A 27,516-nucleotide genomic window follows, 5' to 3' on the forward strand; every position below is an offset into this window, starting at 1 on the left:
ATATATATAATAGTTACTGAAAATATACTAGATTAGTGGAATTAAATTTGTAATATAAAATCCTAGAAAACCAGTCCGAAATTTCTTTTCCCTCCCACGCATCTAAAATGTATCAATATGTGACTTGATAAATTAAAAAAAATTTAATTATGAATAATTGTCTGTTTCTCTTAGATATAATTAACAGCAAATAAGCGCAAATTTGAAAAAATATTGTTTGGAAGTGAGCAGTGTTTGGCAGATTTTACCTTTAACGAAGGGAAAAAAAAAAAAAAAACGTATCTCATGATGCAGTATTTCATAACTATGAATTATTAAAATGCTGAATATGTTATTTATTACTTATTTTGACATAAATTAATGCAAAATAAGGAAAATAAAGTATGAAAATATGTTTAAAGAAAATTCTGCATCAGTGGGTTTATCTGCCAAGCTCCATTTATATTCAACAATATGTGTTAGTTAAATTACCCATTTTTGAAATAAACTTCTTTTTGGAAAAAAAGCATGAAAATTTAAAAATGCACTTCCTATCGTTACTATATTCATGTTTTTACATCATCAAACTTATCGATGACTATAATATTCTTATTTTAAATTAAAATAATTTTCCGTTGTTTTAGTATAATATAAATTCATCTAATTATTAATATTAATATAAATTTAATAAAATATAAATTCTAAGTAACAAAAAACAGATTTTGGAGTTAAAAACGAATAAAAAAAAATAAGCGAGATAACTCTTTAAAAAAATAGAAAAATATATTCTAAAAGTTGATATAAAATAATCCGAAAAAGTTATTGACTTAATCTGAGAAGGGTCCTATGGGATTCATCTCATCACATGTTGCCACGATATGGCGTCAACAGCATCACAGAGGCGCACCTCAAAGTGATATAGATATAATCACAGTGTCAACTAAATTGTGAGGGGGGTTGAGAAGAGTGGAATCCGAGCCTATTCTTCAAATGTCAGCGCTCATTATCCATTAAAGCAAACACATTTCGAACGTGACCTGGTAACTCGCAGAGGTTGGAAAAAAAAGAGAATAAAATAAAAATAAAAAGATGAAAGCCGTCATTTTTTTAAATCAGCCCGCAACCGTGTTTTGGGAAACGTGTGTTCGGTTTCTAAAGTAAAATCATGACACCTGTTATTTCCTATTATATTGGAGTTAAGCGTTCGTAATCTCTGTTGTCGGCTGGTTGTATTTTTATAATGGCAAATATTAGAATGAGTTAAAAATCATTCGTGTCATTTTTTAAAAAAAAAAATTATGTAGCAAAATTTATTTAACATTAGGGTTGAAAATTAGAAAACTATAATGAAGCACTGTCATTTAATGAATGATTTTCTCAAACGATTCTTGCTTCGAGCGCTAATTCCTTTTTCATTTAACAAATTCTATTTAATATTGAGTTGAAAATTAGAAAACTATACCGAAGGATTGCCATTCAAAGAATGATATCTTCGAACTATTCAAATTTCTAATTCCTCTATAAAAAAAAAGACATTTATTATTGAGTTAAAACTTTTCCGAAACAATGTCATTTAAAGAATGATTTTATCAAACGATTCTTGTTTCAAAATTAAAATTCCTTTTTTTATTTAACAAAATATATTTGATATTGAGTTAAAAATTAGAAAACTATTCCGCAGCATTGCCAATCAATGAATGATATCATCAAGCGATTCTTCAAAATTCTAACTCTCTTTTTACTTAACAAATCATATTTAATATTCAGTTGAAAATATTCCACCGTCATTTAAGAAGTGATTTTTTTTTAAATCCCCTAATGACTATTTTTGTTTTGACTCTGTTTGTAAGAGAGATTTTAAAAAAAGATTTATTAAAAGAGGTGTTACGGAACACCCTGAAAGAGTTGTGTTAGCAAAAGTCAATATTTGAAAAATTGTTTCCCATTATTTTATTTTTATTAACACTTTACCGTAGTCTAAAGCATATTTATACATTCTGAGAGATTTCTAATAAAATGAAAAGTATTTGTGTCCCTTTTTAAACTATAACAGGTCGTGTGCGTGGCAAGGAACGATTTTAGTTTTGAATCCTGAAAATTCTCATCAAAATTATTATTTGCTCGTTCTGGAAAGATGTTTTAAAAAGTATTAAGCATTGTTACAAATTAAACTGCAGACCCTTTTCTTACTCAGCTACGCTAAAAGATACTGTTAGTGACGTTTGCTAGCTTACGGCTCTGTCTAATCAAAAGCTTAGTTTATTGCCAGTTCTTTAAAAATTAATCAATTTTATTCGTTATTTCAAAAATCAACATAGAAGGCTTGTAATTAATTGATGATTATTTACTTTATTATTTTTCTTTCAGTAGTTAGCATGTAATTATATAATTGCGGATTAGAAATTCTAAAGTTATCTCAAGCCACTTTGTTTATTTTGTTTATAGTTATGTTTTTGAAACGTGTCTCTGTGAAACTAAATAATTTAATATCAACGGTAACAAAAATTAAAATAATAATTAGTTATATGTACTAAATAGCAAAATTAATAAAGAAAACAGCTTAATTATGGTAAATTTTTACTATCATGGGTTGACGTAGCGTGGATCGTACGTAGTTAATCCTTCATTTGATAACTTAGCTTATAAAAACGTGTTTTTCTTAATCTCATAACGTAAAATCACTGAGGAGGGCAACAAATAATGAAAAATAACAAAGTTAAAAGAATTGAAGTTACCTAAGCATATTTATTTTAATTTAAATTAGTTATCTGTGCTAAAGTGTGAATTTAATGACGAAAATAGCTGGATTATGGTAAAATTTGCCCATCATGGGTTAGCCATCTCATGCAGTATTATGCTGAATGATTCTGAGTATAGTTAATCTTCATTTTGATAACTTGAACTTTTAAAGACGGGTTTTGCTTAATCTAGTAACTGAGCCGTAGTGGGTCAATGGGTAGAGCACCCAATGAAGTGAACCAAGTTCAAAACCCAGGAATGGCTGGTTGATACGAACTCTGCTCCCGTCTCGCACCGACCACAGTTCTGACATGAAATATTCTCAATGGTAGACTGATCATGGATTAGAATCCTCTTTCCGTCGGGTTAGCCATGAGAGGCGTACGTGGTTTTCCTCTTATGTAACGCAAATGCAAGTTTATTCCATCAAAAAGTTCCCCACGAAGCCTAGTTTGTTCCAATACTTGATCCAGGAGTTCTTTTATATTCTTTGTTGGGTTCGAACATTAATAGTCTTAAACTCAGAATTAAGTCAGCTGTTCAACGTCGGTTATAAAATAAAATAAAATTATCTAAGCTATTTCATTAAAGAGCAAAAACAATGATAAATAAATAAAAAATATAATTATTTATTTTTTAATAATTGCGTTGGTATGACCTTATACTGCAGATTCATACCAATTAAATGATTATTTACTTTCTTTTGCCCCGTTTGAAGAACATCGAATCTTCAATAAAAACTATATATAAAATACTATATTACATCTTTAACGTAGAATCTTCCTATTCAATTTACAAAGTGCATTTTCAGTTATTACAACAAATAAAACCTGGAATAAATGTAAAATTCCTCTTTCCTTTTGGTCAAGAGGGCGTCGTGGTGACTGTGCTTCCCACTTAAAGCTTTCGAGAAACGACCCTCTCCCATGGCGAGATGCGGCATAAATTTTGATTTAACCTGAAATGTGCTTCTTCGTCCGGTTCATCCTCTGAGAATAGAATAGAAGCGGGGGATGGCTGGAACAAGGGTATTTATTTTATTTAGTTTCCTCCTCACCTGTTTTCTCTCTCTGACGGTGTTGCTACTAAAGTGACCTAACAGCGCAACGGATATAAACATTTGCCCATTTTCTCTACTTTCAATAAAATGGCGAGCAATGCCTCTTTTCCAACTCTTTGCCTGGTGGAAGGAAGCATTTCGAAATTGAAAAGGAAATCTGAAATTGAACATTGAGCTTTAAAGAAGGGTTTATAGCAGCGCATTTGATTTTGGATTATGGAATATTAGGTATGGTAGTCATTAATATTTTGACTCATAAAGTGAAAAATAAAGAAAATAAAAAATGACATGAAATGGGGTTTAAAAACATGACATCAGATGATAAAGATTCGGTTAGCAGAAAAGTTATTTTTGTCCAATAAATCATTCGTAAATGTGTGATTTATTGTAAAACTAAATCATACTATGTATCGCATGATGGTTTCTTAACGTCGATTATTTTTTTTAACTAGAAAAAAAAGTAATTAGTATTTTGTTTTTAGTAATTTTTGTCAAGGTTACGAAGGAAAAAAAAGGATCACATTATATGACGTTGATGGTTTAATAACGTGGTGTATTTTTTGACTAATAAAATGAAATGAATATTTTACTTTTAGTAATTTTTGTCTAGGTTAAGACAGAAAAAGGAGAAAATAGTTTTGCTTTTGTCAGATCTGTAATATAAAAAAGCGTAAGGAGTATACCTTTCGTTCGATAAGAAGTAAGTACATTGGAAAGTTATACACTCAACGCGTTCTTTGCTTTAGATCTGACGATTTTCTCTTTTTCAGTATGGTTGAAAAATTTAGTTCTTAGGATTTTTAATGATTGTTGATTTTTTAACGTTAGGAAGTAGTGAAAATAATGATTGATAATAAAATTCAATAGTCGATAATTTTGATTATAGGGCTTAGGTAACAATCGAAACTTGAGTTGTCACGAGCCACGGAATTCTAGCAAACATTTCCGCATTTGCGCTCTCAAGCTAATCGAAAAACTGCTCGAATTTATTTTAAGATTCCAACTTCACAAATAGAAGGCGTGTTAATAAAACGTAGAAGTAAAATTAAACATTAAAAAATAGTCATAAATCTTATTAGAAATTAGTTAATTGAGTTATTAAAACATTATAATGATTATTTTAGTTCAAGTATTAAGTTTATGTTCTATTTGTTAGGATAACTAATTCATTTTGAAAAATAATTTCATGTTCAAATAAATTTCAATTCACTTATAAACTTCTATGTTCAGCCTTTAAACTGCTTTATTTTATTTTTAACTTGTTTTAATGCTATTCGCTTATGACCTCTTTTAATTTTTTAGCAATTGTTTTTAGAGATATATACATAACAAATCGTTGTTCCATGAACATTTTGTAAGAATTGTTAGTAAATATAACTAATCATGGCAAGGCATTTCAGAACTTTGGCATATTTTTAAACATAACATCGTTAGCTAAATAAAATTGAATGAAATGACTAAAGACGCATCCACGCACTTTCTACAATAAGCTATTATTAAAACCCTGTAATTTACTGATACGGTGTTACGAATATCCTATTCTTCAAGTAAAGTATTATGAGTAAATTAAAAATCCCTGAAGCATTTCGTACTTCAATTAAATGGGTGGGAAGAACCTAAAATTGTTTTTCATTTAACGAATACTCCATCATCATTAATCGTCATTGATTAAGGAAAACTTCATTAAAACACTTAGGACCGGCGCTAATCACCCTTCCGCGAGAACAAAGGACGAACAAAAAGAAGACACTTAATTGCCCTTATGAATTGCCCCTTAACAGCGCTCGAGAGACGCAACGGCGCATAATGAGGTAACATGCTCAGAATTAATTTGCATACAAAGGACCGAATTATCAGCTCATAAAGGTGGGCCTGTAGGAGTAAAAAGTGAGCTCTCGCACAGTTAAAGTCTTTAAAGAATAATGGAATCGGTCCTCCTCCCGCCATCTAATCCGACGTTTTCAGAACAGACGATTTAATTTGAAGGAGAACCCTTGCTGTTCTGAGATAATAGAATAAAGTCGTTCTAAAAAGTTAATCTGAATCATTGTACGTGGAGGAGTTGTTATAGTTTGAATGCATGATTACGGTTGTGATTATTTCGGTGGTTTGAACTGTTGGAAATTGAAAGTAATTGAACTACTTGGACATTCTATGATAGGAATAAGACACAAAATGTGGTTTCGAACTTTAAAAGAACAAGTGTTTTTTTCTTTATGTATTATTTGTTTAGAAAAAAGAATTGTTTTAAATTAAACGTAGAAATTTAATTTTCTTGGAATGAACTCTATCCTGCGAAATAAATGTTTTATTTATTTTTTGTTAAATTCAATAGGAGGTATTTTAGATAGCTTCTGTCACTGACTTGAATATCAATGTATTAGGAAGATCGCAAAATGAGGAAGATCGCAAAATGAGAAAATAATATTTAATTTGTTTGCTTGATCTTCTGAAATCAACGAACGATTTAAAAATTTTTATTACGACAAGAATCAAAATATTTTTAAAAAAAAACTCATTTATAATACTTACAAACAGTTTTTTTAAAAAATTATTTCTATTTACATTATTATTAAAGCATGCATTTTTTTTTTATCTCATACTAGTGGTGAAAGCATATAGGAACGGAGTTCTGGTTTAACCCTTTGATGCAGAATTTTTATTAAACATGATTTGCCAACTTTTTTCAATATTCTGTATTTATTACGGTCAAAATAAGTAAAAAATATCCTATTTAGTATTTTATTAAAAGATGGTTATGAAGTATAGTATGAAATACCGGTGCCTTTTTCTGCGTTAAAGGTAAAATCTTTTAAACATGGCTTCTTTTCAAGCAATAATTTTTCGAATTTGCAGTTATTTATGAAAAAAAACAGAAACAGTTATTTATCATTGAACTTTCCTTAATTTATAAAATCAATAATTGATAAATTTCGAATATGAATGGGAAAAAAAAATCGAACTACTTTTTTTTGGAATTTCTATTTTAGTACAAATTTAATTATGATAATCTAACAGATTTTTTTAGTAACTATTAGATGATTTTTTTATAATTTAAAAATATATCTATTTTGTTTGTAATCAGAGATTTAGAAAAATGTAATGAAAGGGACATTGATGTTCTATTTGCATCAAATGGTTAGAACTTTAAGGCAAAGCTTAACCAAAATGGCGAATGTTGACAAAATCAAAATTTAAAGGCATTAGACCTGCTTATTAATTGAACAAGACAGTTTACCTTAATGTTTATAAAATAAACGCTCTTTCGATTTTTTCTTCCAACAGTAACAAAATGAAGAAACAATATCTGAGATTGAAACGAAATGAATTAATTTTTAACACAAAAAGCCTATCGTAGCCCAGGAAAAAGGTATAAATTCGATTCTTGCTGATTAAAATGGCAATGAAATAATTGCACTAAGATCAAAAACTTAAATAACTTATTAAATAAAAGTAATATGTTACACCGTAATGTCAGTACAAATGAAGTTCAAACATCAGCAAACCACAAGGTGACTGCAAAATCCATTCTAAGTAGCTTATGCTTCTTGTTGGATAAAAGTGATCAAATATAAATTTTTCGAAAATAAGTGTACAATTGCTAAACCAATCAAAATGCAGTGTGAGCTTTTCAGTGATTGTAGTGTGAGCTTTTCAGTTGCACCAATAATTTTATAACTTATATATTTGAGTTTGGAGATGGCAAGCGAAAGCGAGCAAGCGTGGTAAACCTAAGATATTTAAATAACGATTGATAGATAACCAAGATTTTAATACCTTTAATTTTAGACTAAATAAAATTAATCATATTTTTTTTGCATTCAATTAAATATTGAAAAAAATATTTTCTCCAAATTTTAAAATAAAGTTTTTATTTATTTATTTATTTTAGAATAAATTACACCATGAAAAATTCCGTATCAAATTACGGTAAGAAGTACTAGCCCTCAGGATGCCGTGAAGTTTACCGGAATATGTTACAAAGCAAAAATCTAACATGCCGTAATTTTTACGGTAATAATTACTGTGCAATCACTGAATCACTCTAGATTAATAAATATTACAGTAAAAATTACGATATAATGTTTTAGGGTAAAATGGGTTTTACGGTAAAATGGATTTTACGGATGATGTCCCCACAGTGCCGGTACTTTAAACCGTAATTTGATTTGGGATATTTCATAGTGTAAGAGAGTTATATATCTGAGATTGCTATAGTTTGAACTTTCAATTTTAAAATGTTTATTCAATTTAAACTTTTATTCAAGCTAAATTTATATTTCACCTTTTTACTGTACTTTTAAAATAAAATTATGATGCAAGGTCATGAAATTTTAATACGATTCAAAACCTTTCTTTTTCTTCTTTTTTTGCGTTGAGAAAATGAGCTCTAGCATGATTTCTCGACTTTCATCCATGTTTTACAATTTATTATTACAACTTTACTCTATTTTTTTATTTCTATCATCGTTTATTTTCTCTTTCCTAAGCTAAAATTAATTTCTTGAAATCAAATTAAGTATACTATGTTCTGAGGAAGAATTTTAATTTACTGTCTATGATCACAATTTTATTTTAAACTGCAGAAAATTTCATTCATTTGCAATTTACATCTTACATCAATTCTAAATTTCATTGTAATAAACATTTAAGAACAAACAATGCTATTCTGTATTCACTTATTTCTACCATTTACTTTCTATGATTATTATGTGTTTCAATTTTTGAATTTCAGAAGTTTTTATAAAGTTCAATTTTGCAATCAAATTTGATTTCTAAAGAAATCAAGTTTCGTTTCCCTTAATATATTTTAAAGAAAAAAAAAGAAAGTGTATCGTATGTTGATCCATTTCCTTTTAATCCTATTCAATGAGAAATTCTGCATCAAATTACGGAAAAAAGTACCTGCATTTAGGGAGCCGATACTTTTAACGAAAAATCCATTTTTACCGGAACATGAACGAAAAATTTGATAAACCGTAAGCACTAAATTACTGAAACCAAATAAATATTACTGTAAAAATTGTGGTATAATATTTTACGGAAAAAATGGATTTTACGGATGATGCGCTAAAAGCGCCTTTACTTTAAATATTATTTAATTCGGGACTTTTTACTCTATAGGACAACAATTTAAATCGATTTTACGATTAAATATATTTAATTTTTAATTTTTTTGCTGTCTGTTAATTGTTTTCTCTTTAATAATTACCCTTACCCTTCAACTATGACTTTTAGTGTGTACATACAAATAATATGAACTAAATTCANTAAGAAGTACTAGCCCTCAGGATGCCGTGAAGTTTACCGGAATATGTTACAAAGCAAAAATCTAACATGCCGTTATTTTTACAGTAATAATTACTGTGAAATCACTGAATCACTTTAGATTAATAAATATTACAGTAAAAATTAAGGTGTAATATTTTAGGGTAAAAATGGATCTACGGTAAAATGGATTTTACGGATGATGTCCTCAAAGTGCCGGTACTTTATACTATAATTTGATTCGGGATATTTTATAGTGTAAGAGAGTTATATGTCTGAGATTTCTATAGTTTGAACTTCCATTTTTAAAATGCTTATTCAATTTAAACTTTTATTCAAGCTAAATTTATATTTCTCCTTTTGACTGTACTTTTGAAATGAAATTGTAATACAAGGTCATGAAATTTTAATACGATTCAAAACCTTTTTTCTTTTTTTTTTCTTCTTCTTCTTCTATTACGTCGAGAAAAGAAGCTCTAGCATGATTTTTCTACTTTCATCCACGTTTTACAATTTATTATTACAACTTTACTCTATTTTTTATTTCTATCATCGTTCATTTTCTCTTTCCTGCTAGCTAAACATTAATTTTTTAAAATTAAACTCCAGCAGTGGACTGATCGTTAAGACACGGTTCCCAGCAGATCACCGAAGTCAAGCATCACTGGCTGCGGTCAGTGTGCTGGTGGGTGACCGCTTGGATTAGTCTGAGTAGGGACTGAGGGTGTGCGGTATTGGTCCTCGTTAAACTGTTCTACCGTAAAGTGTTCGATTTTGCGTGCAGGTCGTCGGGCTACCGAAGCGGAGGTGCCATCCCCTCTGCAGAGGATCAAAATTGTAATGGCATGTCTTCAAATCATCCTCAGGGATGTTTCCCAGACCGTCGCCAATAGCCCACTTTGCAGCTCTAGTGCGACGTAAATGAACTACAACAACCCTTAAAATCAAATTAAATATACTATGTTCTGAAGAAGATTTCTAATTTACTGTCTGTATTCACAATTTTATTTTAAACTGTAGAAAATTTAATTCATTTGTAATTTCCATGTTACATCAGGTCCAAATTTCATTGTAATAAACATTTAAGAACAAACTATGCTATTCTGTATTCACTTATTCTTTCCCTTTACGTTCTATGATTATTATGTTTTTCAATTTTTGAATTGCACAAGCTTTTATAAAGTTCAATTTTGAAATCAAATTTGATTTCTATAGAAATCAAGTTTCATTTCCATTAATATATTTTAAAGAAAAAATAACAAACTGTATTGTGTGTGGATCCATTTCCTTTTAATCCTATACAATGAAAAATTCTGCATCAAATTACGGAAAAAAGTACCTGCATTTAGGGAGCCGATACTTTTAACGAAAAATCCATTTTTACCGGAACATGAACGAAAAATTTGATAAACCGTAAGCACTAAATTACTGAAACCAAATAAATATTACTGTAAAAATTGTGGTATAATATTTTACGGAAAAAATGGATTTTACGGATGATGCGCTAAAAGCGCCTTTACTTTAAATATTATTTAATTCGGGACTTTTTACTCTGTAGGAGAACAATTTAAATCGATTTTACTATTAAATATATTTAACTTTTTTGCTGTCTGTCAATTGTTTTCTTTTTAATAATTACCCTTACCCTTCAACTATGACTTTCAGTGTGTACATACAAATAATCTGAACTAAATTATTATTCATTTATTTATTTTTTAAAATAATAATTAGAAAATTGCACTGTGTTTATTTTTTTCCTGAATTACCCATTATAATTTTTTACTTTAATGGTATTAAATAAATTTTTTCTTTCAATGATTTATAATTTATGCTGTCATTATGCTGCAATATTTGCAATTATTATTTTCGGTTATAAATTATTTTGAAATGTATTTGGGGCCTAAAATGACCTAAGTATTTTTATTTAACATGAACTTTGCTTTTTTTTTCGAATCATTATAATGTTTATTACTCTCATCGACTAAAAAAAACGACAATCAAATAAACTAAAAAGACAAAAACGTATTCTATTAAATCTCGAAATAAACATGAACATTTTTCTATTGGAGAAAATAAATACAATAATAGATTAAGCAAAAAAGAGTAGCCATTGAAGAAAAAAAAAACTTTTGTTTAACATCACTGTAACTATAGTTATTGGTTGAATAATTCAAAACCGATTTATCAGATAATCTGCAAAGCAAATCATTCTTCCAATACTTTCTCCATTCAGTTAGAAGAAAAAGAAAAGTTTCTGAAAAATGGTTTTTCTCACGCATTTCGTTCGTTGGCCTAGACGGAGGTGGACATTTTTCGAAATTGCTTTCGCAGTCTCTCTCCTCTTTCTTTCTACATCCCGCTCAAAGTATAAGTGCAGAAAATTATATAAAATCTTCAAAATATTTTTATCTTTTAGTGTGGGGTTATAAACTTTAATAAAAAGAAAGTACCTAATATCAAATTATTGTTAAAATTATCTTTTCCATAATTTAGCAATTTCCGGTCGGACTATGTAGTGATCAGGGAGCCGATTTTACATTAGAAAGGTCGTGGGTTCGAATCCCGAAAAAGTCATGGAGGTTCTTTCGTTCTCTGTACTATCTGTCTTTACTGTGGGAGCAACAGTGGCCCACCTAATATGGTGCCCCTGAAAGAGGGGTCGACAAATTTGCCTTACGGATATTTGAATGACGAATGTCAATCGGGTGGGCATTGGTTTTTTTCAAGATTTAAGGGAAAATTAAGAATTTATCACATTTTAAGCATGTTTGATCAAAAAGTTACATAACTATTTTAGTATTTGTTAAGTGTTCCTAGGAACCTGAATGAACCCTTTCTAAATCAATTTTTTCTTTTCCAATAAAAATACAAATTAGATTTAATAGATCAAATAAAGTTAAAACAAGAACAATATTCTACCAAAATAAAATAAAAAATTAATTATGGGCTATTGGGGGAGGCCTTTTTATAACAGTCATTGAACAGCCGATCTAATTTTTGGGCATACGACTATCAATTTTCAACTCCATAGCTTTGTAATTTTGAACCCAATCCAGAAGACAATGAAATTCTGGATCAAGTATTGGGAGAAATTTGCCTTCGTGGAGGACTTTTTGTTGAAACTAACCCCCATTTGTATTATAGAAGAAAATCACGAAAATCTTCCACGGTTAACCCGGCGGCAAGGTGACTCTAACCCATTATCCGTCTACCACTGAGGATGTATTACATCAGCACTGTGATCGGTGCGAGCCGGTTGCGGAGTTCGTATTGACCAGCCATCGCTTAGACTCGAACCCGTTTCACCTCATTGGGCGCGAGCGCTCTATCCCCTGAGCCACCACGGCTTCAGGAGAGGCCTTCATACATGTGTTCCATCGTGTTTTTTTAGACTGAACATAAAGGTACCTGTGATGTTTTTGTCTGAGGGACATATATGTCCCGGCTGGGCCGAAAGGGTTAATCTTTAATTCGACGCGGCATTGCTTTGATCATTTTTTAAACTCCGATCTATTTTATAAATTGGTGTAGAAAAATGATGCGAGTGAAAATCCTGTTTTGTTGCTTACTTTTATTTTACAAAATAGAATTCTGCTTAGCAAACTTTATTCGATACTTTATCGACAATACCGAAATTTTGTCAAATTCTTATTTTGCATAAACGCAGCAATAAAATTCTGGTACAAAACCTCTCGTTCTTTTTTTTAAAATAAAGATACAGAAAATCTTTAAAAATAAATCAGAACATGCACCTTTCAAAAATAGATCATGTATTTTAAATTAATTTTTTTAAATAAATATCATTGCAAACTTGAAATTATAAGTAAAAAGCAGATTGTAACAATAATTTGCCAGGACAGGAGTAATCAAATCCCTAACATCTTATGAGTCAATATGATTCGCATGATCGTGATGATGCTAGAGTTAACATTGTTTCTCATTATTATAGTGGGACGGACAAATCCTCCTTTAGCTCACGTTCTCCACTATATTGGTGGAGAACATGAGAACATGTCCTCTTTAGAATGTAATAGTGAATTGCACTTTGTGATTCTATTTATTCTATTATAGATTAATGGAATAAATTTTTGCTCCATTTTGAGATTATTGATTCTATTATAGTATAAGCCCTTTTTATAATTTACTGTTTGCCTTAAAAAATTGCTGTTCTACTTTATAGTTAACTAAATTATTTTGCAAAATGCTTACCTAAATCGTTTTGCAAAAGCAGCTCAGTGATTCTTGATAAATATTTTCTCTCTAACTCATGTTTATAATATCTATTTAAAAAATCAAATCATAATCAAAGATAAATATGCAAAATTTTAGCTTCAAAGTTTATCTGTGTTTAGCGGGTATGGCGGAATGTCAATTCTTTTTTCATATTTCGCAAAATAATGTCTATAAAATTTTATTAGTATATTTGTTTATAATATATTTATTCAAATTCCTCTTTTCTTTTTTTTTTCCAATTCCACATGGTTTTTGAAAAAATTTATATAAAAATGTATCTCTTTGACTGAAACCATCAAGAAACGATTTTTGTGTTTAAATTAATTTAATGATAAATAAACACAATGATGTTCATAATATAAAAAAAATTATTAGACATCTTTAAAAACATTTTTAAATTGCCTCAATATTCGTAAATTAATGTTCGTTGAAAATTAATATTCCAACCAATGTTTCCCCAAATATTAATAATGAGCTGAATTCAGCCAACCCTATAATATAATCATTATTTGGGATGAAATAGGTTTCTGCTGATAAAATGATAAATTTTGTTTCTTTATAACTTTTTACTCTATCAGTCATTTATGTCTGCGGTTGTCATTTATCTTACTATCAACTTAAAATTATAGAATTGGTTTAGAATGTAATATTTTTCCTATTATCCCTTTTGATACTTAATAAACAGATCTGACAAAGCTTTGCCTTTAGCATTCATAATGACTTCATTAATGAAACTTTATGTTAATGTCTGATAAAGTAGTAGTAATAAAATAAATAAATAAAAAACAATATGCGATGCGTGAGCGATGAAGAGAAAAAATTTTTTCAATCTAAAGACTAAATCAATCTAAAATCAAGATTTTTTTTTTTTTTTAACGAATTAATACGGAATCACATTTTTCAATTTTACTTTTTTCTTTTTACAAATTTTACGGTTTTTTTACTTAAAAAAATGAATAAAAAATATGTAACCAATGACCATTTGGAAGTTTTATGGATAATTTAATTTTACTTATAAATAAATAAACAGAAAGATATTCATAGAAAAAAAAATATAAGATATTTTTTGATGAATATTGAGATAGTTCCAAGCTAAGAAAATAAATAAATAATGATCCTCGAAAGTTATCAATTAATGCATGTAAAAAATATCCGTATCAAATGACGGTAAAAAGTACTGTTACTCAGGGTGCTGGTACTTTTTTAAACGCAAAATCCATTTCCCGGAATGTATTATAGAACAGAAATTCTGATGCACCGTAATGTATTAAGTAATAATTACAGTAAAATCACTGAATCAGTCTAATTAAATAAGTATTACTGCAAAAATTACGGTATAATATTTTACAGTAAATATTGATTTTGCAGTTCATGCACCTAAAGGTCGGTACTTTATTCCATAATTTGATTCGAAAATTTTCACAGTGTACTTAGTGTTGCTAGTTCTCCAATAATGGTAACTAGTTAACGCTCTTAAAATACTGTTTATTTTTCAATTTAATACACTTCTACTAAAAAGAATATCATAAAATAATAATTTTAGGTACCTTTTATCCATAATTTTTATCATACAGTAAACGAGCTAGAAACAAAGAAATGTTTTAGAGAGTAATTTTTTAAAACTACTTTTTTTGGCACTTAATCACAAGTTCCGGCGTAACTCTGTTTTTGAGTTCCCAGTAACGTTATCCATGAAGCTTTATACTTATAGGGAAGGTGCCCGAAGTGCAAATTGAAAATCAAAGTGAATTTTTTTTTATATCGTACTTTTTATTTTATAAAATAATATGCATAAAAATGCGTTTATTTAAAATTTGATTGCTGAAACCATAAATTCCTGTAAATTTAAGTCTGGGCAAAAAAAGTTTGCAAAGAGTCGCAGATATATCACTAAATGTACGATAACGTATAAAGTTGGAAAATTCATGTTAAATAAAGAATTTCAAATGATTTCTCGCGAGAGTTTTAATTTAGCAAATAAATTTTTATTTTGAAAAGTACTTCTAAAATTCAGAGTTATGCAAGATCTTCACTTAAAAAAATAGATTTTTATTTTAATTTAAATTTAATCTTTTAGTTTTTGACAGCAATAAAAAAAGAACAAAAAACACTGAAATAAAAAAGCAAACTAAGATTCCGATTAAAGAAAAAATTCGCTCTTCTTCTGCGCGATTGAAAAAAATGGTGTCGTCGTATTAATGGTGATCACTGTAGTTTTTTGCTAATTTATTAATTTTATAATTACTTCGAAGTAGATGAAGTAAATTTTATATGTGATTTCCCAATTTAGAAAACTACCTGAGAAATAAATAGCCTGATTGGCGAATAACGTGCAGGTATCTTCCTTGTTAGTATCTGGATAATAATAATAAAGATAAAAAAAAAAAAAAAACTGTATGAGTGAGTGGCAATTAAAAGGAAAAAAACTTTTCAAACTGCACAATGAATCTGGTAGCTCTGGTAGCAAGCATTTATGTTTTTACGAAATGATAAAAAAATCAAATTTTTCAATTCTACTTTTTTTTTAAACCATGATAAAAAATTTCCGCCAAAAAACATTTGAAAGTTATGTTTTAAATTCACTTTCAAAGAGAACAAAACTATGATATTTATAATAGAAATAATTATATATATTTTAATAAATCTTTAAATATCTCTATGTTTAGAAAAAATTAATGTTTCGTAAAAATTATAAATTTTAATACTTTGTGATGCATGTGCCCAAACACCTATAACTACTCAAAATATGCCTTTAATGCACTACACTGAAAAAAAATCCGAATCAAATTAAGGTATAGATTTCCGATACTTTGATTGCATCATGCATAAAATTAATTTCCCCTTAAAATATTATACAATAATTTTTACAGTAATATTTATTTAATTGAGTGATTCATTGATTTCACGGTAATTATTAACGTAAAAATTATTATATAACAGATTTTTTGTTTCGTAACACGTTCTTGTGAAAATGGATTTCACGTTAAAAAAGAATCGGCACTCTAAGTGCCGGTACTTTTTACCGTTATTTGGTCCGGAATTATTTATAGTGTTGTTATTTCCAGTTTAATATTCTTCTGCTGATAAAAAAAAACTCATAAAATGATAATTTTTGATACTTTTTATCTCTAACTTTTATCAAGCAGTATACCAATTCTAAATAAAGAAGTTTTTTGAAAGTAATTTTTTCACAATTACCCCTTTCGGCACTTAATCACTAGATCCGGTACAACTCTGTCTTTTGCGTTCACAATGACTTTATCTATGAAACTTTATACTTAGTAGCTGATAAAATAATAGTAATAAAAAGTAAAAAAAAACTACATGCGTGAGCGGTAGTGAGGAGAAAAAAAAATCTTTTCAATCTGCAGAGCGAATCTGGAAGCAAGCATTTATTTTTTCACGAACTGATAAAAATCGCATCACCTGCCTTTATTAAAATATCGCAGGAAGCGTTTCGGAAGGTGCGTGTGAAAAATAAAATATGCATAAATTTCAATCGCCTAGTTAAGCATTCTTCTTCTGGCTGTCCTTTCGTGTACTTGCTGACAATCACAGAGAAGAGAATTTTATTGAATTTTGAAATGCACGCAAAATTGATGCGGATGATTTTTATTACGATTTTAATGCGTCCGCGTCAATTATTGCTGGCCATTTGGGCGTGGGAGCTTGAATAATTTATTCATTGCTATAAAGCGATTGTGAATTTTTATCTGTTACTCATACATTTTGATTTTATATCTATTAGCTATGAGTATAAAAACATGGTTTGTTATGTGTCAAGATTCTGCCAGGCAATTACTACTTCTTTGGTAAATAGATTATTGGATTTTATTTTAGAATAATATATCAATAAAATTATCCTAGGACAGTTTTTTTTAAAAAAAAGAAAAACTTTTTTTTTTTAAATATTGGATTTATTAGCATAAAACTTTTTAGAGAAATTACGAGATTGAATGGCGAGCAAACATTTAATGCTGAATGAAAGTTTTTTTAGTTGATAATAACAGTAATCTGTTTTTCACAATTTTTAATAGATTACTGTATTTAATTTGAAAATGATGTAAAGTTATAACAGCTCATCTGATTCATTAGCATTAACTTTTTCAATGAAATGACGAAACTGATTATAACTTTTCTTATAGATGCAAAAGTTTGATCCTGATTGAAAACTTTTTATTTTGTTTTTTTTTCTTTGACGTATACTTTTTATTTGCATTTTTTAAAATATCTTTTATATTTGATAACTGCCTTTCTTTTGAAGAAAAATCTATTTCTATTTTCTAAAAAAAATTTATAGATACATTTATGTTAGAAAGAAATTTTTTTCAACATTATTAATTCATTTATAATTATGGAATAATATAAAAGCTAAAACTAGTTAAATAAAACAGAAAAAAATAGAATGAAATAAATTAATTTATTGAAAAAAATCAGTAACTGTTTTGATAAGTTATTTTCCAGGATGTTTAAGAATACACAAATGACTTTAAAAAATGGAAAACTGGTTTTAGAAGAAAAGGACTGATTTATGGTTTATATACAATAGATTTGCATCGTTTGTGTAGTTGTATAATTTTGTTTGAATAAATAATTATATAACTTATAAATTCTGCAAAACTAATAATTCTCTAGAGATAAATTGTATTTTCGACTGAAACTTAACGGATTTGTAACACCCGACTATAAAAGAAAATCTAAAATTTTTTAAAACCAGAACTCGTTTTTTAAAAATAAAATACGAAACCAAAGCATTAGGACACANAAACCATATAAGAGAGAGAGAGAAAGAAATAATTTTAACAATCAGAAAAGAAGAAACGTAATCATAACATAACTGTTTTTTTATGATTACATTACATTTTGTTTGATATATTTTCTCATTTCAATGCAAGATAACTCCTTTTATTTAGATATCAATCATTAGTTATTACTTTTTATTAACTATTATACTTCAAATATTGTTTCAGGGAAAATCATCTGGAAGTTAATAAGTAAAAATTAACTTTATAATTTCATCGAATATACATACGGACGTTTGAAAGGTCGCCATACGGAAGAGACTTCACATCGCAAATTTTTTTTCACCTCCTTTAATAACTTAAAATCTAAAGTATAGAATAAAAGTGAGTTCAAACAAACCTTGAATATGCTATGAAGTTTCAAATACTGAAAATTTTTTTCTTCAAGAAATCAAAATGAAAACAAATTGTGAGAGGATAACTTGGGTTTACGCAATGAAGAAGTTGTTTTCCAATAATTTGTTGGCATTTTGATACTTCGAAATTTATTTTTCAGCAAATAAATAAATATATATATATATATATANTATCTATATTCTTGTATCTATTTATTTATTTTATATATATATATATATATATATATATCAGGGATCTGTTTAGAAGAAATATGGGTCCGATAACGGACCCTTCGCAAAATATCTTTTCTTAAAAACGGACCCTTGACAAAATATTTTAACTTATAAACGAACCCTTCATAAAATGACTTTTCTTTTAATCGGACCCTTCACAAATTTGTTTACCTTCATTATTGTTTCGTTAATCGAATAAACCCTTCCCAGGGGCGAAAACAAGAAAGACAGATGTAATCGAATTAAGTTTTGTCATCGGCAGACGCTTCTTCCTTTATTCGTCTGAAATGAATATTCTGCGTTCAGCAGTATAGGCCAAATACCAAATATTTGTAGGTTTCACCTCTAATTTTGAAGCAGCAATTGCTGTTTATTTTTGAAAATAAAATTTTTGTAATTATAATTTTACAGTGCTGAGCATAATCTCGTATCTATTTACAATTTAAAAACTTCTTGAAAAAGTTTTTTGCAGTAACCGGCTTTTTTTTTTTTTTCAAGTTGCAGTTAACGTTGCACGAATGTTTTGCGTGAACCTTTTAGTGAAAGAGATCGATTGAAAGAGATGAAACAGTTGCATGTCATTTAAGTCTAGAGAACTACACGCCCTTTTTCTGTCAACTTCTCCTCTAGGGTATAATGGATAGAGACATTTTATGCTTTGAATACAAGAGCAACACTGACAATTACAAAATAGACATGTTTGGCTACTGATCATAATAATGTTTTTTATTTGATTTAATATCGTAAACTGAACAATGTTATCATTGGGACAACATTTATGGACTATTCTATTTTTTCTTCCTTTATTTATCATTATTGTTTTTCTGCATTCAAACAAGGAAAAGCGCTGTCATTTACAATGCAGGCAAAGTATGACTACTGTTCATAATGCAGTTTATTTGATTTAATACAAAACTGGTGCAATGTAGTTATTTGAACAACATTGTCAAATATTCTATGCTTTAATTCGTTTTTTTTTTCTTCCTTTTTGTTTGTTATTTTTCTTCTTTTTTTTTTGCGTAAGATACAAAAATAATGATCTCATTTACAATACAACTAATCAAAATTTTGCATTTTTTCTCGAGTTGACGACATTTACCGATTTTTTTAATTTTATGCTTATTTTAATTTCTTAAATGTATTATTATCATTAGTACTTTATTAATAAAGCTTTCATTTACAATATAGACTTAAAGTGTTCCTATTTATCAGAATGATATATTTGATTTGATTTGATATCACACTGAACAATGTTATTATTTAAATAACATTTATTAACTATTCTATTTTTATGGTTTTAATTTTTCTTTGATTTGTCATTATTTGTATTACTTTTAGGCATTAGAACAATACCGTCATTTACAATAGAAAAAAAAGCGTAACTGCTAAACAAAATTATTTATTTCTTTAGTTTCAATATCAGGTTGCATAGCATTGAAATTAAAATAACATTTATCATTTTTTATTGAACCTTAATATTGTGTTTTCCGGATACATAATTTAATGAAAAAAAATCTCTCAGGAAAAAAAATCTGCTCCTTGTAGGAATTAATATAACAGTCAGTTATAATAAATCAAACATAATTCTTTCATCAAAAATCATAAATTTCCGACTTATTTGTGACAGCGCTTTTCGCTATAGGAATAATATTATAGGCATTGCTTCATCTCCTTTAAGCTCTAGTAAAGGTAAGATGTTTTTATTGCATCATATGCTTTTGTAAATGAAAAAAGAATGATTTTAATTCTATCTATCTCATTATGTTTATTCAGAAGTCATGTTTAATTTTTATAATTGATTTATTTTTAATTTTAAAGCATCCAACCCGAATGTAATTATTACAAATAAATATTAATTACAATTTCGCGTTCGACTAATTATTTCAGATTTGATGTATGATTGATTTCGAAAACATGACTATATTATATTTTGGAAGCAATTATAGTTTCCCGATTATTAGAGTTAGTTCATGTTTAAAATTTGTAAAAAACAAGGCTATTCAAAATCGCAGCAGTTTATGTTTATTTTTATAATCTGTGTCAAAAGTGACGTCAGAACCATGCAAAGAATTTAGCGCTTACCTCCTTATGAGGTGTCCGTGGTTCGAATTTCAACGTCGGTTCAAATTCTGCTTCCATTCCGCACCGACCACAATGCTGGCCTAAAATATTCACAGTAGTAGACGGATGATGGAATAGAATCTTTTTGCCTTCGGTGAGTTTTCATGGTTTTCCTCTCAATGTAACGCAAACGCAAGTTGGCTACATCAAGGCTAGTTTGTCTCAATCGTTCATCCAAGAGTTCGCTCGTCTTTTGGGTTTAGTTCAAAATTAGATTTTAACGGGGTTTAAAAGTAATAGCCAAAAATGAGTCGGATGTTCAACAATACTAGTGACAACGTTCAAATCTGATATACACATCTTATTACTTTTCAGAAAATCAAATATATGATAATTATGCAACAAAGTAAACTGTTGATTATTCAAATAGATAAGACCCTTTCGAAACGTATATGATTTTTATACTTAATTGTTGAAAGGAACGTGAATCTTTCTGAAATCTATATATATATATTTCTCTTACACGGCTACAAAAAAAAGCTTCATTACAACTCCCCGAATGGCAACGCTAAAAAATCGACCAAAGATTGCCGCTAAAAATGTCACATGCAAAATATAGCGCTTTTAAAAACGGAAACTGAAATAACCGTAAGCTAGGCGTGTATTTGCATTGTACCTAAGTTAGTAGCAAGCGAAGCGAGCTTGGTTTGCGAAACAAACCATATAAGATAGCGAAGCAATTTTCGGGGGTTGGCGAGCGTTAGCGAGAAGGCGCAGCCCACTAGTATTTATTTAAAGCTTAACTTCAAATGCAAGTCTCTTATGTTTAATTTGTCCAAATCTGATACTACTCTTAGTATTACTTAACAGAAAATCAAACTTGTATTACAAATGATAACAATGCAATAAAATAAGCTGTTGATTATTCAAACAGATAAGACCCATTCGAAACGCATGTGATTTTTATATCTAATTGTTAAAATGCACGTGAATCTTTTCTGTACTATTTATTTAAAGCTTAACTTCAAATGCAAGTGCTTTTCTTATGTTAAGTTCGTTCAAATCTGATACTACTCTTAGTATTACTTTACAGAAAATCAAACTTGTAGTACAAATGATAACAATGCACTAAAATAAGCTGTTGATTATTCAAACAGATAAGACCCATTCGAAACGCATATTATTTCTTATACCTAATTGCTGAAAGGCACATAAATCTTTTCTATTCCATTAACTATGTGTAAAAAGTAACAAAACATACCCGAAAACATATCAGTTTATCTTATAGATCCATCTCAAAGTTCTCCTAGCGTGACTGGTGCCGATAATTTCAGTCCTTTTATTGGAATGTGTTTTTTATGGAAATACGAAGTGATTTGTCCGACCCTATAATTATTTCTCTTAATGCGAATGACATAAATATTTGATTTCAGATCCTTTGGGAGAAATTTCGTTCCAAAGAACGCACGGAAGCGATTTCATAATTAAAGGATGTCTTTCCAATCAGCTGTAGTATTATGTATAAATAGCAAATTATTTTATGAATGAATACCATTCGAACAAATGAATTTTGCTGCATTTTCTCCCAGAAAATGAATGATATTCAGCTGACCAAAGAGAAAATAAGCTGTTTCAAAAGTAAACATTATAACAAAAGTAAATACCAAGGTAATACAATGTTATTATACAAAAGTAGACATGTAGAAAATGGAAATAAAAATAAAGAATAAAAATAAATCAAAAGGAAAATAAAAATATAAAATTATTTATGTAGATCAGGAAAACAAATACGTAAACAATACTTAGTTAATAGCATGAATATTACACTGTTTGAATTTTCCTTCTAAAATTAAGGTAAAATAAGCGGTAGCAGTCTGTCCATCCAAGTAACTGTAAAGTTTACGGTAATGAATATTTTTTTGTCTTAATGGTTTTGGAACCGTTTACAACTAGCATGGTTTCAAAACCATAAAAAAGAAATTTAACTGGACATCGGAGATAGTTCAGCAGATTTATGGTGCTGCCATCTATGTATGAATGAGAGCATCGTATTCTAATAATCCAGGTTACAAATTAGGGAGAATAGCACACAGGACTCTTCTTGCATTGAACCGTTTCAGCGTTTTTTCGAGAAATTTCTAACAGTGTATTCATAATATACTTTGAAAATGGAAATAATTTCTCGGCCTATTTTAAACGATAGTATGAATTATCGCTACATGCATTTTAAGCAATATTTGAACTTACTTGATTTAAAACTTTATTCGCTTCAGAAATAGAAAAATTAGAAATAATTCTATTCTCTACTTCTCCATTTTTTCGTTATTTTAATTGTAACATTATAAGCATTGTTACATAAACGCATAAATTAAACCGCATTTTATTTACTTTTTTTAAAAATTTGATATTAAGAAAGAATTTTTTTTATAGTTTTCTTGTAAAAGTGAAGCTGCAAATGGTTACCTAGGTATGATAACATAACGTTTTATGGCAAATTTTTTTTTAAATTTCTTTACAGGCTTATCGGAAATTTTTTAGGTTCTGTACTTGCAACAGTAATCGTTACAACTAAATTGAAGAACATAAGTTCCAAATAATGCCCCTAGTTTAAACAAAGGTCGGTACTTCCTTAAATATAATCGTAACAGAGGGTATTTCCTGTTTGTTGTTTTTTGAAACTTTTATAGAGACTTGATTTTATAGACTATTATAGGGGCAAAGACGTTTTCCGCATAAATAGTGAATTGAAATTAATGTAATATTACCACTTTTAGTGTACGCTTATAAATACATTTAAATGCGCTACATCCTTTCTGAGATGTTGAATTTAAATCTATTACTGCAAACGCCTCACTTAGTATTTATACATAATTGTTTGCACTATATTTCAAAAAAAAATCATTGTGTCACACCATAGTAATATCATTTTTATCATGATATGTTTATATCTTTGGGCATAATTTTTTATGATTTTTTATAATGCAAAATCGCATATTCCCTTTGAAAAATTTGCTACTTTTCGGTAATTGTTTTCGTTTTATTTTATTTGTTTTTGTTTTATTTTATTTGTTTTTGTTTTATTTTATTTGTTTTTGTTTTATTTTATTCGTTTTTGTTTTATTTTATTCGTTTTTGTTTTATTTTATTTGCTTCTGTTTTATTTTATTGGTTTTTGTTTTATTTAATTTAATTTTTATGCCTTTCAAATAATTTTTATAAAAAAATAAAAAAGTTGATGAAGGTCTTCATTTTTTGCCATGGTCCGGAATAACAAAAAAGTACCAGAAATTCATTACTTTGTTTTTTAAATTTAAATTTTAATTTCAGGTGTGGTTTCAAAATCGCCGAGCAAAGTGGCGGAAAAAAGAGAATACAAAAAAGGGTCCCGGGCGTCCAGCTCACAATGCCCATCCTCAGACTTGTTCTGGAGAGCCGATACCCCCAGCTGAAATAGCGCGAAGAGATCGAGACAGGAAGGAAAAAAAACTTCGGAAGCAATTGGAAAGGCAAGCAAAACGCTTACAGCAGCAGCAAAAAATCGGTAAGTCAAGTTCAATTTTTCAAGTAATAACAGAGAAGTTTTAAAAGGTCTTAAAAAGTAATTCAATCAAACATTTACTAGATATGTTTGAAAAAAGTCAGCGTATCGAGGTTCATTTTACTCAAATTATTTTATTTTCTACAACGCATGAATGGGATTTAAATGTTTTTTTAATGAAACAACACGTTGAAACTAATAGATCTAGCTAACATCCGCCGGATCACAACGTATAAATATTGTAACTAAATATGGCCAAACTCATATCTTTTGTGTCACAAAATATTAATATTTTTATTCAATTTAACCAAACTCATACCCTTAGTATCACAAAATATTGGTACTCAATTTAACCTAAGTTTGGTCAAATTGAGTAATATGACACAAAAGATTTGTATCATACAATATATATATACCGTTACGCAATTTGACCAAACTCAGATCATTTGTGCCATGAAATATGGATGTTACCAAATTTGTCCAAACTTATATCCTTTGTGTTACTAAATTATTACTAAATTTATTGTATCGCAGTTTTGCCAGTTATTTTTAACTACAGTTTTTGGCACTTAAGTTACTGTATGAAACAGTAGAGGGGACAGTTATTTCTTAGTTGAAGGGACCATTAGTAATATTGAGAAAAAAAATATGTTCAAAACTATCTGAATATAGTAAAGTTTACCATGTTTCTGTCTCTATGGGAAAGCAAAAAAAGCACGGAAATTTTTACTGAAGCTCTTTAATAACGATTCTGGTAAAATTGAGAATAAAATAGTTTTATAATGAATCTTAAAATTTGGCAAATAAGGTAAAATTTGGAAGTTTTGTCATGATACATGAGAGAATGGCATAAAAACAATTTATTGGTCAAATTTAGTTTTCAATTTTGTATTTTTACTAAATGTGTGGTAATAAGAATTATAATTTTAAGAACCAAAATTTCCTGTAAACCGCTATCATATGAATGGTTTAAATACCGTACATTTTTAGTTTTATTACCAAAATTATGTTTTTTATGTTTATTCATTTTTTTTACTCTAGAAATGTCTTTATTGTATAGTACAGTAATTCCGCTCGTGTGTGTTTAATATAATCATTTTTTCCTTCATTGTTTTGATTAGAAATTTGTATAGATGACACTGAAGTATTGGTATGTGTGAGCCCGGATAATAAATTTCCTTTCCGTAGATAAAGAGATAAAGAGCACAAAAAACAATCGTTCAACAGAACAATATTGAAATAAGTTATTAACTTCAGCTTATGATTTTTTAAAAATTTTATTTGATCTTAAAATATATTTTTTTATGCAGTAAATGATATACGTTCTGTAAAAAGTGGTATGAAATTTTTTTTAAACATAAATTAAAGACAAAAGCAACACAATTGCAAAAGGCGGAAAAATAAAAAAAGATCTTTGCGAAATGGGGAAAACATTTTTAATAAAAAGTGTTTCTTCATTTCACTGCTCAAATTGCTCACAGGAAGTTAAAACTAATACATAAAGTTTATCATTACACCGAATTTTATTGGGAAAAAAATTTACTTATATTCAAAAAAAAAAAAAATTCTTCTTGAAAATAATGAAAAAGCATTGCGTTGAAAAGGTGAGGAAAATGTTGCCTATTTGATTCTTAACGTTGTACCTAAGCCACACTAACGGGTTATTGACCACAGTCTAGCATTCAATTCATAATGACGATCTGAAGGCAATGTTAGAGTAAGTTCATACAACGCGGAACAAAACTGCCACAATTTAAATTGGAAAGATGATGGTGGTATTTAGCAGCCAGCGTCAGTCCCACTTCTCCCTACTACGCTAGCCATAAAGCACGATCGAAAAAAATGTAATCCGATCAAACAGCCAGCTCTAAGTACTTGGAATCGAGCCCTGCATATCAGACTTTCTCAAGAAAAGACTCCATCCGCCATATCGACAAAGGTGTGAAAAAGTAGTAAAAATTAAACTTTTTTAAAAGTTTTACCGTTAAGTTCTAGTAACAAATAATTGTTCATTGACTAGTTCTAAGAGTTAAAGCAAAAGTACTGAAGGTTAAACCTAAAAAATAATATGTTAGCATGAGAGCACTTCCATTCACTAATGAATGCAATGCAATATTTACAACTTTTTGAAAGTAATTTTTACTGCTTCTGATAAGAGATAAACTGTGACCTTCATCATCTTTTTTTAAAACCAATGGTCACTAAAATGTTATGTAATATGTTTGCTAAGTACTATTGGAATCGTTGAACACAGAAACTTTTAGCAGTTTTGTAATCCAATCAGACACTCAGTGTTTAGCACCGTAAATCGAATCCTTCTCAAAACTCCCTGGGATGACTCGACCCACCATACAGCCTAGGGAATGAAGAGGTTGTGAAACATTAAACTTTTTGCAATTATAATGTAAACTTCGAGTAAAAAGCAATTTTTAAAAAAACAATTATTGAAAGTAAACACAAAAGAACTAAATTAAACATAATAAATTATAAATAAGCATGAGAATTCTTACATTCATTAATCAATGTGCTGCGATAATTAAAGCTTTTTGAAGATAATTTTTACTGCGTCTCATTAACGATAAAATGTGACCTTCATCATCCTTTTAAAACTAACGCTTACTGTAATTTAAATATAGTATAATAGGTTTGCAAAGCACAGTTGGAATTAAAGAACACAGAAACTTTTTAAACAGTTTATTCAGACTCGGAATGAGAAATTACATAACTATCAGATGGAGCATGATTTTTAAACACGTCACATAGCAAATGTTTCATTTGTATCAAGATTCTGCTCAGGCCATAAATAAAATTAACACTTCCCTTTGTTTTTGGAAGTATGGACAGTTAAGAGAGCCATCAGTAATCATAGACGTCATTAATTACAGTCTCCATACCTGTAATCTTTCGTTACTGTAATAACGGAGCCGATGATTTTACAACGTGACCTGCAGAATCAATTTGCCTTCCATTTGTGATTAAGATTTGACTGATACCATTATATTAGACGTTGATTATATTTTTATAATGTGGATATCCAATTAAATGTCCCGATTCATAATGAATGAAGTGGTAATTAATTTAAAATGAGATAATATCAGGTTTTGGATGTCAGCCTATTTCCTTACATTTACTCCATTATTCAAATGATGAAAAATAATATTTCATTTCATGCCGTGTTGTTATTGATATAATTTTTTAATTCATAGATATAATGTATTGATATCATCTATCTATCTATCTATCTATCTATATATATATATATATATA

At 28.7% G+C, this 27,516-nt stretch overlaps 1 protein-coding gene across 2 annotated transcripts in view; it reads left to right on the forward strand.

Annotated features, from left to right (window-relative positions):
- The window catches only part of LOC107444630 (homeobox protein unc-4 homolog), a 59,575-nt gene that overhangs the window by 28,587 nt on the left and 3,472 nt on the right, over positions 1-27,516 (forward strand). For both annotated transcript variants that reach the window (XR_011636845.1, XM_016058842.3), the window contains exon 3: positions 24,039-24,252. Coding sequence is in view for 1 of the 2 variants with exons in the window: in XM_016058842.3 (XP_015914328.1) it covers positions 24,039-24,252 (214 nt within the window). In the remaining variant the exon portion in view is untranslated. The remainder of the gene's footprint in view (positions 1-24,038; positions 24,253-27,516) is intronic.

Source organism: Parasteatoda tepidariorum, chromosome 5 (assembly GCF_043381705.1).
Source record: "Parasteatoda tepidariorum isolate YZ-2023 chromosome 5, CAS_Ptep_4.0, whole genome shotgun sequence".
Lineage (NCBI taxonomy): Eukaryota > Metazoa > Arthropoda > Arachnida > Araneae > Theridiidae > Parasteatoda > Parasteatoda tepidariorum.